This window comes from Gigantopelta aegis, chromosome 10 (assembly GCF_016097555.1).
Source record: "Gigantopelta aegis isolate Gae_Host chromosome 10, Gae_host_genome, whole genome shotgun sequence".
Classification (NCBI taxonomy): Eukaryota; Metazoa; Mollusca; class Gastropoda; order Neomphalida; family Peltospiridae; genus Gigantopelta; species Gigantopelta aegis.
Genome location: NC_054708.1, coordinates 1,536,858 through 1,550,146, shown reverse-complemented (window position 1 = coordinate 1,550,146; position 13,289 = coordinate 1,536,858). Strand labels below are relative to the sequence as shown.

General features: G+C 37.3%; 1 protein-coding gene across 1 annotated transcript; it reads left to right on the top strand.

The window, feature by feature from the left end:
- Positions 1 to 8,449: 8,449 nt before the first annotated feature.
- LOC121382901 (UPF0184 protein-like) lies at positions 8,450 to 11,621 on the top strand. Its single transcript, XM_041512584.1, has 2 exons — positions 8,450 to 9,118; positions 10,431 to 11,621. The coding sequence occupies exons 1-2, from the start codon at positions 8,998 to 9,000 to the stop codon at positions 10,598 to 10,600; spliced, it is 291 nt and encodes a 96-aa protein (XP_041368518.1). The 5' UTR covers positions 8,450 to 8,997; the 3' UTR covers positions 10,601 to 11,621.
- Positions 11,622 to 13,289: the final 1,668 nt, after the last annotated feature.

The following is a 13,289-nucleotide window of genomic DNA, read 5'->3' as shown; positions in this document are numbered from 1 at the left end:
CCGCATCTGACTGTAGGAATAGGGGTAACTTCGGACTTTGGTAACATCGGCCTGGTAACTTCGGACCCGAGTAATCCCGGCCCCAGGTAATCTCGGACCCCATCGGCTTAGTTAAGAGGAATTCCGATGACATTTTTCTACTGGTCTCGACGGCGCAGTGCCTAAGCAAACGTCGGTCTTACAAGGAAGACAGGTACAGGGTTCGCATCCCGGTACCGGCTCCAGCCCAGAGTGAGTTCTTAAGGGCACAACGGGTAGATAGATGTAAGACCACTACACCCTCCTTTTTTTCTCATTAACACTCTCAATAACATATATATATATATATATATATATATATATATATATATATATATATATATATATATATATATATATATATATATATACTACTAACAATTAACCACTGAGGTGTGTTCCATAACAAGTGTGCTTGAACCTTAATTGAATATAAGCACAAAAATAGTTGAAATGAAATACGTTTTTTCATTTTATGGCATATGCAGTTCAAACGTTCATTTCAATACGCATATTTCTCCAAAAGTATGGGACATATACCCAGTTGTACATATAATTTATTTCTAGTAAATAAAACAAGAAGTTTCAATTTCATATATATCTTTATTTTCAAAACATTAAAAAATATTTTGTTAAGACAGTTTTTACCAGTTGTGTTTAAAATCCAGTTTAATAGTACATACTCTAGAGATATCTGAGGGACAATTATCATCATACTTTACGCGTCGTGAATATAAAATATATACTAACCAACTATATATATATCTGTGTGTGTGTGTGTGTGTGTGTGTGTGTGTGTGTGTCTATATATATATATATATATATATATATATATATATATATATACATATATTCCAAACGTAAAAGTAAAATCCAGAATAAATAAATGTTGTGTTTTTAAAAATGTATATGCTTACATCAATAAACTAAAACAATTTGTGATAACATCAAATATTATATAAACGATTAAGCACTATTTTTATTAATCAGTAATCTAGGCATTCAGTTTCTAAAATTAAACTGAAAGTTCACAGTTGTCAGAGAATTGTAGACCACACGTCCAGATTACAGTTCACATACACTAAATGACCTCTCAATGCATGATTCACCAATGGCTAAATTCGGATTGTTTGATAGGTATTAAAATGCCGAGGATTAAAACATGCTTAATGTGGGCATAGCATCTGATTAAAATCAGGAACACCTACCAAATCAAACCATAGTAAGAAGGAGACGGGGTATGAGCAGAATAAATGTTTAAAAGTTAATAAACAAAATATACACAACAAAATGTACAATGAATATATGATAATGTTTAATTAAATAACAAACTCATCTTGAAATAATAATATCAGGTTGTTTTAAACAAACTTTCGTTTGCGTATAACCCAGATATAAGTTGCTTTCATTAATACAGAGGCCGAGATTACCGATCCGAAAAAATTACCTGGGACCGAGATTACTCGGGTCCGAAGTTACCAGGCCGAAGTTACCAAAGTCCGAAGTTACCACGTTCCGGCTGTAGTACCGATCCGAACAGAACAGGTGGTTCATTAACCGATTCATTCCGGCTGTCTCTTGCGCTGTACACCCATGTCCCAAAAGGTCAATGCACAATATTACAAAATAGCATGGGTAAAATACAGCCAGAAGGCTTACCATTAAACATATATATTGTTTAGAAGTGAATATGTGAACCATAACATGTGTCACAATTAGGAACTATAGTGATCAATGAAGTCTCACCCGGAAGTGATCTGTGTAGTGAGACCATAGTTAAAAAATAATTATTATAAAATGAAATAAAATATATCCACACATTCATATTCTGTTGTTGGGTTTTTTTTTTTTTATAAAATAAAATACACTGAAGTAAGTTTCAACAGCACAAACCCACTGTAAAGCCCGTCCCACACTACTACTATGCGCAGCGCGTCGTCATCAGTGAAGCGTCACTAACAGCCACGTACTAAATTTAGTACGAGCAGCGCGTCAGAAAGAAAACTGCTACATATCTTTATGACTATATATTAAATAATATTGACTTGTGGATATTTGTATATAGACCTAATTATTGTTTTATATTAATGTAATTAATTATTTTATTTTCACAAACAGGTAATGAATTACAACAGATTGTGTGCTTTTAATTATTTTATTCTTGTAATATAATAATGACAAGTTGATTACTATTTTTAGGTATCTTGGCTTGTTATAAATTGCACAAGCATGTAGGACACTTTGCACATCTTAGTAACAATACTACTATCACCCAAGCGTCGCGCCTGTCCTATGAGGCTTCGAGGTGAAGTCAACGCCAGGTGTCCCCACACGAAAATCGGGTCCTACGTGAAAAAGAAAACCAGTCTAGCAAGTCGTTTTCGTACACAATTAAAAATAAACAAATAACATCGTTCATTCAATCCCACATCATGTTGTTGAAGAACTTCATATGAATATTATTATTATATATCTCGGTGGCGGATCCAGAAAATCCATTTGGGGGAGGGGGGCCAATGACATGAGGCGTAATGCCAAGAGAACTTTGGGGGAGGTTTGGATAGAGATCGTAAAACAAAAAAATTAAATATATAATAAAATTATAACTGTCGCAAAATTAAGGGGGAGGGGATATCCTAGATCCGCCTCTGTATCTCTGCTTTAAGGTTCTCCAGACACGCCTATACAGATTTTGAATCAGGGTCAGATTTCACATCATATACGTGACACGATTGAAGAAATAAAAAAACCCAACAACAATGTAGAAAAACAACAAACACAATGTTATGGTATACTGTTCATAATTACTTGACACGACTGAACAAATTAAAAACCAACAACGTACAACAAACATTGTGGTATACTGACAACATGTTCATAATTACCATACACGATTCTCCAAATCAAAGAAACAATGTAGTACAAAAAATACATGTTGTGATATACTGGCAACATTTTCATAATTACCTCACACAATTCTCCAAATTAAAAAATTAAAAAAAACACAGAAAAAACAAACAAAACCCAATGTAGAAAACAGCAAACACATGTTGTGGTATACTGGCAACATGTTCATAATTACCTAACACGTTTGTAGACATTAAAAACCAACAATGTAGACTAAAACAACAAATACATGTTGTGATATTCTGGCATCATTATTTTGATAAGATTGGACAAATTAAAAAAACAATGTAGAAAAATAACAACATGTTGTGGTATACTAGCAACATGTTCATAGTCACCTAACACGATTGAACAAATTAAAAACCAATAACGTACAACAAACACATGTGGTATACTGGCAACATTTCCATAGTTTCCTAACACGATTGGACAACTTAAAAACCAATAACGTACAACAAACACATGTTGTGGTATACTGGCAACATTTTCATAGTTTCCTGACACGATTGGACAACTTAAAAACCAACAATGTATGAAGAAAACAACACATGTTGTGGTATACTGGCAATATGTTCATAATAACCCAACACGAGTTCTGTTTCAGCATTTGCAGATCTGCTCTCCGATGTGTCGGGTCTCCGCTTAGACAGGCAGTAGGTTAGTCTTTGGGTCCACCCAACTGAAATTTATCGCACTCGCAAGTCACCCCGCTGTGCATTATCTCCTTGGGATCCTGTTCGGGATGCACCCAACTGTAGGATATCCGCCTCGTTGCCGAGTCTATTTTCTGCCAGCGTCTCTTAGAGTTTATGGCATCTGGCTCTAAATCTGGCTGCATCAATAATTCCAGCTCTGAGTGTGATTTTGATTTTGGTTGAACACAGTTTCTGCTCATTGCCATTGGTTCTTGTTTCACCAATTCACACGTTGGCAGTCCTGAATCAGGTTTTGGCTGCGCTTGCTTGGACACTGCTGCTGCTGTTGTTGTTTCTGCTGCTGTTGTTGCTGCTGCCTCTGGTGTGTAGGTCCGTGTTAGTGATGGTTTCAAAATGTAGCAGAGCGGTCCTCGCATACCTATAAACAGAAAATACATGTAGTTAGTCTTAGTTAGAATGAGAGCGAAGGTATAAAATAATTCCTAAACGAGTTTCATAAATTTCGTCTGCCACTATTGCGAATGGTATAATATATTTAGTATCCACAAACTGTAAAACAAACGTTTAATATGATCCAGCCCGACCAGTCTGCCGTTCGAGAGCTAGACGGACATTTGGACGGTTATGATCGCTCTCTCAGTCAGAGATATCTCTATAGCGAAAACACGGAATTGCTGCCTACCACCGTGTAGGCAAAGATTCCCGCTCTGATACAACAATAACACCATGTTTCTAAATACTAGTAAATTTACTATTGACAGTTACCATTACATTGATCAATTTCGCTGATAACAGATATTTGACATATTAATCACAAATACACACACTACAGGAAGAAACCCGTCAGCAACTACGTATTTAACCGAACCGGAACATTACTGAAAGAGGTTAGTGTCAGGTAGTGTGTGTATTATTGGTTAATATGTGAAATAGTTGTTATCGGCGAACTCGAAAATGATCATGGCAGTCTGATCAAATGTCTGTCTAGCTCATGAACGGGGGGGGGGGGGGGGGGGGGGGGGGGCACGTTTTGGTGACGTTATGTGACACGCGTCACTCTTGAAAAAACAAATACCCAGTTTACAGGAGTATCTGAAGAATGTCAGCATTAGACAACGACATGCATTTAATCTCTTCACAACAGAAACTGGCATGGATATTAACATTTGTTTGTTGATTTTAATAATAAATTGAACAAGATTTTGCTACTCTCACGGGACAAAGGATATAACACAGCCAATCGACGAACGCTGAAGAAGAACAAGATAAAACATTGTTTACCTTTTCGCTTATTAATAACATTAAAAAGGTTCCTGTGTCATATCCCACTACACAGGTCCCCCCCCCCCCCAATACAACATCCCAAGCCAGTAGCCAGGGGGGTTCGTAGGGTTCGAACGAACCCCCCTTTTTCTGAAGTGCCCTTTCAAACTAGGCTAGAGCCCCCCCCCCCCCCCCAGGCAGCCCCCAGCCAAGTGTTGCTCGCTACGTCGCTACGCTCGCAAGTGCCCTTTTAATACCAAAAAGAACCCCCCCCCCCTTCAAAAATCCTGGCTACGGGCTTGCATCCTGCCTACGCCACTGCATCCAATAGGCAATGATTAATAAATCAATGTGTTCTAGTGGTGTCGTTAAACAAAACTAACTGTTTCATCAAATAGATCGTTCATTACAATGCCCCTGTGCAAAAAATAATTATTTCCCGTTAATAGACCGGTTCACGGTTACTCGAGGATAGGCCTCCTCATTTATTATTCTGATACGGGCCTCGGTGGCGTCGTGGTTAGGCCATCGGTCTACAGGCTCGTAGGTACTGAGTTCGGATCCCAGTCAAGGCATGGGATTTTTAATCCAGATACCGACTCCAAACCCTGAGTGAGTGCTCCGCAAGGCTCAATGGGTAGGTGTAAACCACTTGCACAGACCAGTGATCCATTATTAGTTCAACAAAGGCCATGGTTTGTGCTATCCTGCCTGTCGAAAGCGCAAATAAAAGATCCCTTGCTGCCTGTCGTAAAAGAGTAGCCTATGTGGCGACAGCGGGTTTCCTCGAAAAAAAACCCTGTCAGAATGACCATATTATGTTTGACGTCCAATAGCCGATAAGATAAAAAAAAAAAATCAATGTGCTCTAGTGGCGTCGTTAAATAAAACAAACGTTTTTTATTATTCTGATCTTAGAAATTGCATACCTTAACACAGCTAATGTATAACAGTGCTTAGTTAACTATGACCCCAAATAATAAAACAATTTACGGGTAATCCTTCTCTTTTTCACATACCGTTTTACAAGGGCGTATTATGACGTCATTAGAGACCATAGCCTTTCATTGATGTACAGTGCTGTCCGGTGTATCGGCGCACCTAAGCATTCAAAAACCGTTTTCTATGTGAACACTGTGAAATACTTAACAAAATGTGTCTCTCACCAACGAAGCAGTGCATAATCAGAAATACACTACAAATTGTTTTATGTCTGTAGTAAATACACATTTTAAAATGGTGCATAAATATAGACACCCCCGTGTATCCAAAACGATTTGCATGTCCGGTGATTCGGCGCAGTAGATGCGGATAGTTGACCCCGCTATTTATAGACCGCCCATGACCTCATTTTGTAGCCCATAAACGCTACACTATTGTCCCAGGATTATTTTAGTACTTTTTTGTTTTGTCTTGTTAAAAATATTACTATGAAAATGAACGATCACACATGACCCATCTCATGATCAGTTTCGGAATCGTTTTCTTGAGTGGCACAGTATTGCAGATGCATACATGTTCATTGTCACGCATGGCTAAGATGCCTACATGGATTTTATTTTTCTCGGGTAGATTGTGCACATACGTGGATCTTATTTCGCTTTTATTTTTTATAACAATGTGACAGTTGTGAACTGGAATGACTGCCAATTAAGGTGTAAAGGTTTCGTTTTATTTGCATTTGTCTGTTTTCCTTTTCAGTTTAAATAAAAATAACCGATTTTTTTTTCATTTATACCGTACCGTTTACTATAATTTTAAAAATGCGGGAAAGATGTTTTTAGACTGGTTTTAATATTCTTAATATCAATACGGCTGACCTACTTAGCGTTTATATTCACCAAAGCAGTGCGCGATCACGTGGTCTACGTCTCGAAATAGATCGCCGAGCTTTGCCATTGTTGCGACGGAGTGTCACGAAGCGTAGCTGAATGTGGGTGCTGTCGGGTTTCTTTCTGTAGTAAGTGTATTAGTGATTAATATGTGGATTTTTTTGTATCACTTAACTCGAAAATGATTGATGTAAAGGTATTTGACGTCAAACATAGGATTGTTGTGGTATTAGAGCGGGACTCGTTGCCTACCGTCTGGTAGTCAGGAATTGCCAAAAAAAGACATAGGTTGGTCTCTGACTGTAATGAGAGCGTGTTTATGTCCAAATGTCCGTCTAGCTCTCTTACAGTCAGAGTACTCGGGCTAGCCAGAGGGGTATTCACTGGGATGGTACAAAATGGCTGCGCCCGTTATATATAATAGCCGTCACATTTAACCGTTTTATTAATTAACTATACGAGTATACTTGTTGATATTAAGCAATAATGTGAATTATGTATCGTTGAATATGCACACCAGTCCAAAAGCCTTGCTTTATCATTCCTTTAAGATATAATATGCACTTGAACGTCGTTTAATCCTGACCCAATATAATCGTATACAGTGCATGTAAAATAAGGACAGGGGACTCATTCGGACGGCCATAAAAATAGATTGACGTAGCGATGGTCTAATGAGACTTCGACGTGAAGTCAACGCCAGGTGACGTCACACGAAAATAGGTCCTACGTGAAAAAGGAAACCAGTCTAGCAAGTCGTTTTCGTACACAATTAAAAATAAACAAATAACATCAAAATACAGTGTATTCAACTTGCATTAATTATGAAATGAACTAAAAATAAGTAGAAACTGATGTGCAGATCGAAATTTTCTTTTATTTCTTGTTTGTTGTACCGTAGGCTTAATATACGTAGTTAAGGTGTGTACGTGTTGTACGTTTTTTCGTGACTAACATTAATTCGGACCAACTGCAAAATAGGAGTAAAATTATTATTTTGTATTAATATTTTTTTCAGAAGTCATAATCATTGTGGAGTACAATGTCTGTGAATTTACATAAAACTTTATTATGACTGTTTTAAACAAATTATTGTCAATGGCTTGGGTACCAGACGTTTCCATCTCCAAGCCAGTTCGCACCCAACTATTTGTCGGTTCGCCCCACCCCCAATATTAATGTTAGGCAGTAAAAATGACATTGATTAATATACATGGGTGTTAGTAATCACATGACCTATTTTACCTACAAACGTAGTGAGATCTAAAGCCCCGAGTACCAGTGCCACTAATGCAACAGCTGTGAAGGGTTAACTATTTTTAGATGAATTCTATTTAGTCATCAACATATTTTGGGGTGTTATACATACAGTACACAACAGAAAAAAAAAGTCGACAAGCAATCCATAGTTTCGCAGTGTATTTATCCCCAGCAATTAACTATCCAGGTCTTCCATCTGCTCACCCCTCCCTCTCTCTCTTTCCTTATTCTCTATCTCCCTCCCCCAGATCAAAGCCAATTAATATCAATGAATTTGTGTGTGTGTGTGTGTGTGGGGGGGGGGGGGGGCGTATGAACCCAAATGTATGTAAACAGAAAGCATTTATAAATGTCTAAAAATATAAAACCAACAACATGCAAAGCATCATAATTTATTAACTCTAAAATTACGCGTTTTTCATTTGTTAAAGTGTTAGTATGTGTTGGTGGTCCGGGTACGCATCTTCCCAACACATAAATCTCTTGTTTGAGTTTACTCTACCTTTAATTCCTATTAAATCCTTGTTTTCTTTACATTTGCATGGAAACAAATCCATACCCCGACAGGTTTTATATACAATTAGTTATTTATAGGAGAACGAAACTGCATTCACAACATACATAGATTTTTGTAAAATGAAAATAAGTCAGCTTCGTGCATTTTCGATGATGACTTGTATATAAAACCTGTCAGGGTTTGGGTTTGTTTTCATGCAAATGTAAAGAAAACAAGGAATTAAACGTCACATTTGCAAAAAAATTTAGGGTCTAAACAACTGAACAGGACTATAGTTGTTTCGCCCGTTAGATACGGTTTTAAGCAACATGTAAGATAAATGGTATGTATAGGCCTACTATGTATAACAGACACAGCGGAAATTTAATTTTGGTGTGTCGCGTACCATAACTAGGTCAGGTTATTCGTTAAACGTTTGCAGACTATTTTGACTATTTCCTGCCGTGGTTTAACGTGAAGCGTAAAAGAATCAGGAAAGCGTCAGCAACACTCGCTGTTGTTGAACACGGATGCCGTCGCTTGTGTGTCATGTGATCTAGTCAAAATGGCTGACGGCGATGAAATGGACGAAAGAAAAGAAGACAAAGATCCATCTGAAACGTACTCATCGAATGGCGATGAAAACACAAGTGACATCGAGAGCATTGTTGATGAATGTAGTCAAGGTAAACCAGACTATTGTTATTCACGGTATCCATAGCCGTACCACAGCGTTTTGTCGTTGATCGCAACTTCGAACTTGCATAAGTGAAGAAACATCGCGACATGTTCATGGATCGAAAGTCGTGGTAATGTTAAACACATTTTTGAAAAAAACTCTACGCCAGTCCTACGATGACTATTCGAATACCTAAACTTAAACCAGGTCTATAGAAATCATTTTGTTCATGCGACGCTCATGCTAAAGCTGAAAATATGTGAAGACTATTTCTGTAGATTTCAAAAACCCATGGCATCAATTTTGTGATGGATTATGAATATATCAGAAATTTATTTCTTCAAACAGTAAATTCAGGACATCATTTTCATACAGCAGTGAGCTAGTCTTAAAGCCGCACACCCTAGTTTCATCCAACGAAAATAAATTATAATTTGGTTAATCTACAAACCTGTAACACACTTAGATCACGTTTTTATCAAATGGAGTGAAAAAGCAGGTTTTATATCGATAAATACCATGGGAATCCCCATGTCCCAATTGCTTGAAATAATTTTGAAAGTTAGTATTCTGATGTCACCGGTAGAAGCGCAACAATGCCTACGTCACGACAAATTTCACAGACTTGGGGTGCGTTCGTTTCACCTCTCCTGGACATGTTCCAACTGTTCTGTCCTGGTTGTATCCCCTCTCCAGATATCGTAAGACTTAGCAAAATTATTGGTTTTAAGGGTTTGTAACGTTTTGTATTGAGACACTTACTTGTCTGAACTTTATTGTTACTGAAAATGTTCACGAACTGTGAAGAAAAATCTCACAAATGAACAACAACAAATCGGATGTTGATTGCGCGAACCGTGCACGAGAAAACAAACCGAACCAAAATGATAACGGTCACGTGATATACCAACGTCTGTGACATTGAAAATAGATTGGACCTTGCTTGCTTAACGGTTTTTTCTCGACAACACGTTTTGTGAAAAAATGCAAAAAATGCATTTCGTGGTTTTACAAAAATCAGGATTACCAAAAAGCACTTCAGGTGAATGGAAATGTGTATTCTAAATAATAAAATGTAAGTAAAGTGCAATTTTATTTGTGAAAAATGGGGTTTAATAGCAAAAAACAACACTAATGGTTAACAAATAAACGTAACTAGGGTGTGTCCCTTTAACTCTTACAAGGAAAGTAATTTTTAGCCACCTTTTGCATGTGAATGGATATGGTATCAGTATGGTAATTTTTTATAAGGTTTGTTATTACATTTCCAAAATAAACTATAATGATTGCAGTATTTTTTTTTTATCTCTTTTAAACAGAATATGGAGCTCTGAACAAAACCCTGGATCAGCTGGACGCATGTTTAAACACATTGGAGGAGAGGAATGATGATTTGCTCTCCAAAGTGAAAGCTCTTCTCGCAGACAGCAGGCAAACTAGAGAGGAACTTCAACAAGAACGTCTAGAAAAACAGTCAAAAGCCGAGTGAATATTGAACTGGAATGATGTGTTAAGTGAATACGCGTGAAAGTGAGAACATGGCCAAACACTAACATCATTATGGTTGGAAAACCTGACATCTGAATTACTTGTTGTGAATATAACAGTAAACTGCAATGAGATGGGATTCATTGCACCATGAACAGACCAACACTGCTAGAAAATGAATTGGTGTGAAGTTTACTGATATAACAAAAGTATACTGATGTTGATGTTAGACAGTGTTGTACAAAATGTCACAGATAGATGATGTACAGTGTCGTCATAATGGGAAACTCTAATACAAATGTAATATCAAAAGTGTAAGTAAATTATGATGATGGTCAACATAAGAACTGTCAGTTTTAGACGGGAGATGTTTTGTTATGATCAGCAAAACCAGAAGGTGGTTCCCAGTATGAAGACATGACTCATTTAGCCACAAAAGATTTTCCAGTTTGAAAATACCTATTGAAACCAAACCTGACTTAAACCTAGTGCAGTAAAGCAATGAAAAACTCAATTCAAATGGGAGTATTTTTCAAACATTATTTTTCAGGCCTCTGAGAATTGCATATGGGTTACACAAAAACAAGTTCAGGCAACCCATTTTGTTTTTACGTGACCCATCATGCAAGTGATGTCATAAATTCAATGCACGAATGAAAAATGGGTTACACAAACTATATTTACACAAGCGACACACAAATGAAACTATCGCTCCCACAATTTTCAGAGGCTTGTTTTTCCGTATATCATGTAATTATTAATTTACAAATACCAAAACATCTTTTACATTCCATAATTGTTAATAGTCCCTATTATATAAATTACTCTTATAGTTCAGTGTGTAATGTGATGTCTGTCCCGATAGATACAACCAACATTCGTCGGAGGTGGCGATCGGGGGATGGACGTGCCTGATCCTTCAGTGGATATAGGCACGTAAATAGAGTTTGGGTTCGTCGGTTGGAATGTATTCTACATATTATTATTAATGTGTAAACTAAAATATAAATATCTTTGCTGGCTGTGAAATGTTACTCTTTTTTTTGGCAGTGTTTTAGTATACAATGTATGTCATGTGTTTAGCTTGTAATTAATACATTTCATTTCATTTCAACTTATTTTCGTGATTATATCCAATTAAGGTTCAAGCACGCTGTCCAGGGCACACACGTCAGCTATCAGGGCTGTCTGTCCAGGACAGTGGGTGAGTGAGTGTAATTAATACAAATGCAGCAATGGTGGTGGTGTTTTAATGAAATCGGCTATATCTATAGATGTATATTTTTTGTTGCTGATTGTCTAAATATTTCTTCACAGTTTTGCCTCTGTTAATTTCACATCCATTTTAAGTTGGATATATAGAGATAAATTAAGCACCCTTGAAAATATACACATTCTGAGAGTACGGCTATGTCCCCTAAGTTCAAGGGCCATAATTCTGTTAAAAAGAAAAAGCGAAGAGGATAAATTGCCATCTTGAGGTATTGTGAAAAATTCTGAATTTTTTTTTTAATCTCCCAAGTTCAAGGGCCATAACTCTGTGAAAGAGGTAAATCACCTTGAAGGTCAAACTTGATCTGTAACAGTAAATCATAAAACTATACAAAACATTTCAATGAGGCATTGTGAAAGAAGTACAGAAAACTATATGTGGGACAGACGAACCAAGACGAAACCTGCCCCCTCTGGTTGGGCGGGTAGGGGACTAATAAAGATACCAGTTTACCTTTTGATAAATATGCCACTTTTATTGGATTTATCCTGACAAAGGTCTTCCATCTAGACGATATACATGTTGATGTTTGGAGGCTGCATCGGGACTGGCAGCAGTTTCCTCTTCATCTTATTAACTTACGAGGGGGGGGGGGTAGATAAGAGCCTGTCATCCAGGCAGTTCCACTTGCAAAACCTTTTGTTTTGTTTAACAATACCACTAGAGCACATTGATGTATTAATCATAGGATATTGGATATCAAACATTTGGTAATTTTGACATATACCAGTAATCTAAGAGGAAACCTGCTTCATTTTTCCATTAGTAGTTGGGGATTATTATTTTTCTGCACTATCACAGACAGGATAGCCCATACCAGTTGTGGTGCACTGGGCTGGAATGAGAAATGACCCAATGGGCCCACCGACAGACTGACCACGCATCAAGCAAGCACTTTACCACTGGGCCAAGACACACCCCTTTCCCACTCACCACCGACTGGGTTATTTTGATCAATCGCACATCCGATTGTAAAACTTTCCAGATCATAGTTTGTGGCTCTCATTATGCCTCATAACAGTAGTGAAAACTATGTTAGTTTTTTTCTATCCCACTTATTTTGAATTCCATCTCATTTCTTGTGGCAACTCCCTATCTTTCAACTTCTTTTGCTGTCCACCCCCACATCCCTGTCCTCTTCTCTCCATTCGTAACAGGTGCTAGTCTCTTGTGGCTATTTGTGCCACACCCCGTCATTCCCTATCAGCTTTTAGCTGTAGGCTTAGTTTGACCACTTTGGGGAGTGTTCAATAGTTATTTCTGGCATTGTTAAGAGGCACTTGTAACCACCTACTATGCTCCCCTACTACTAGCAGTAGTCAAAACAATGTTATTAACACAATTAAAATATTGAACATTACCATCATAATTTGTGTTTTTATTTCAGATAAAAATAATTTTTGATACAAGTAAAAAC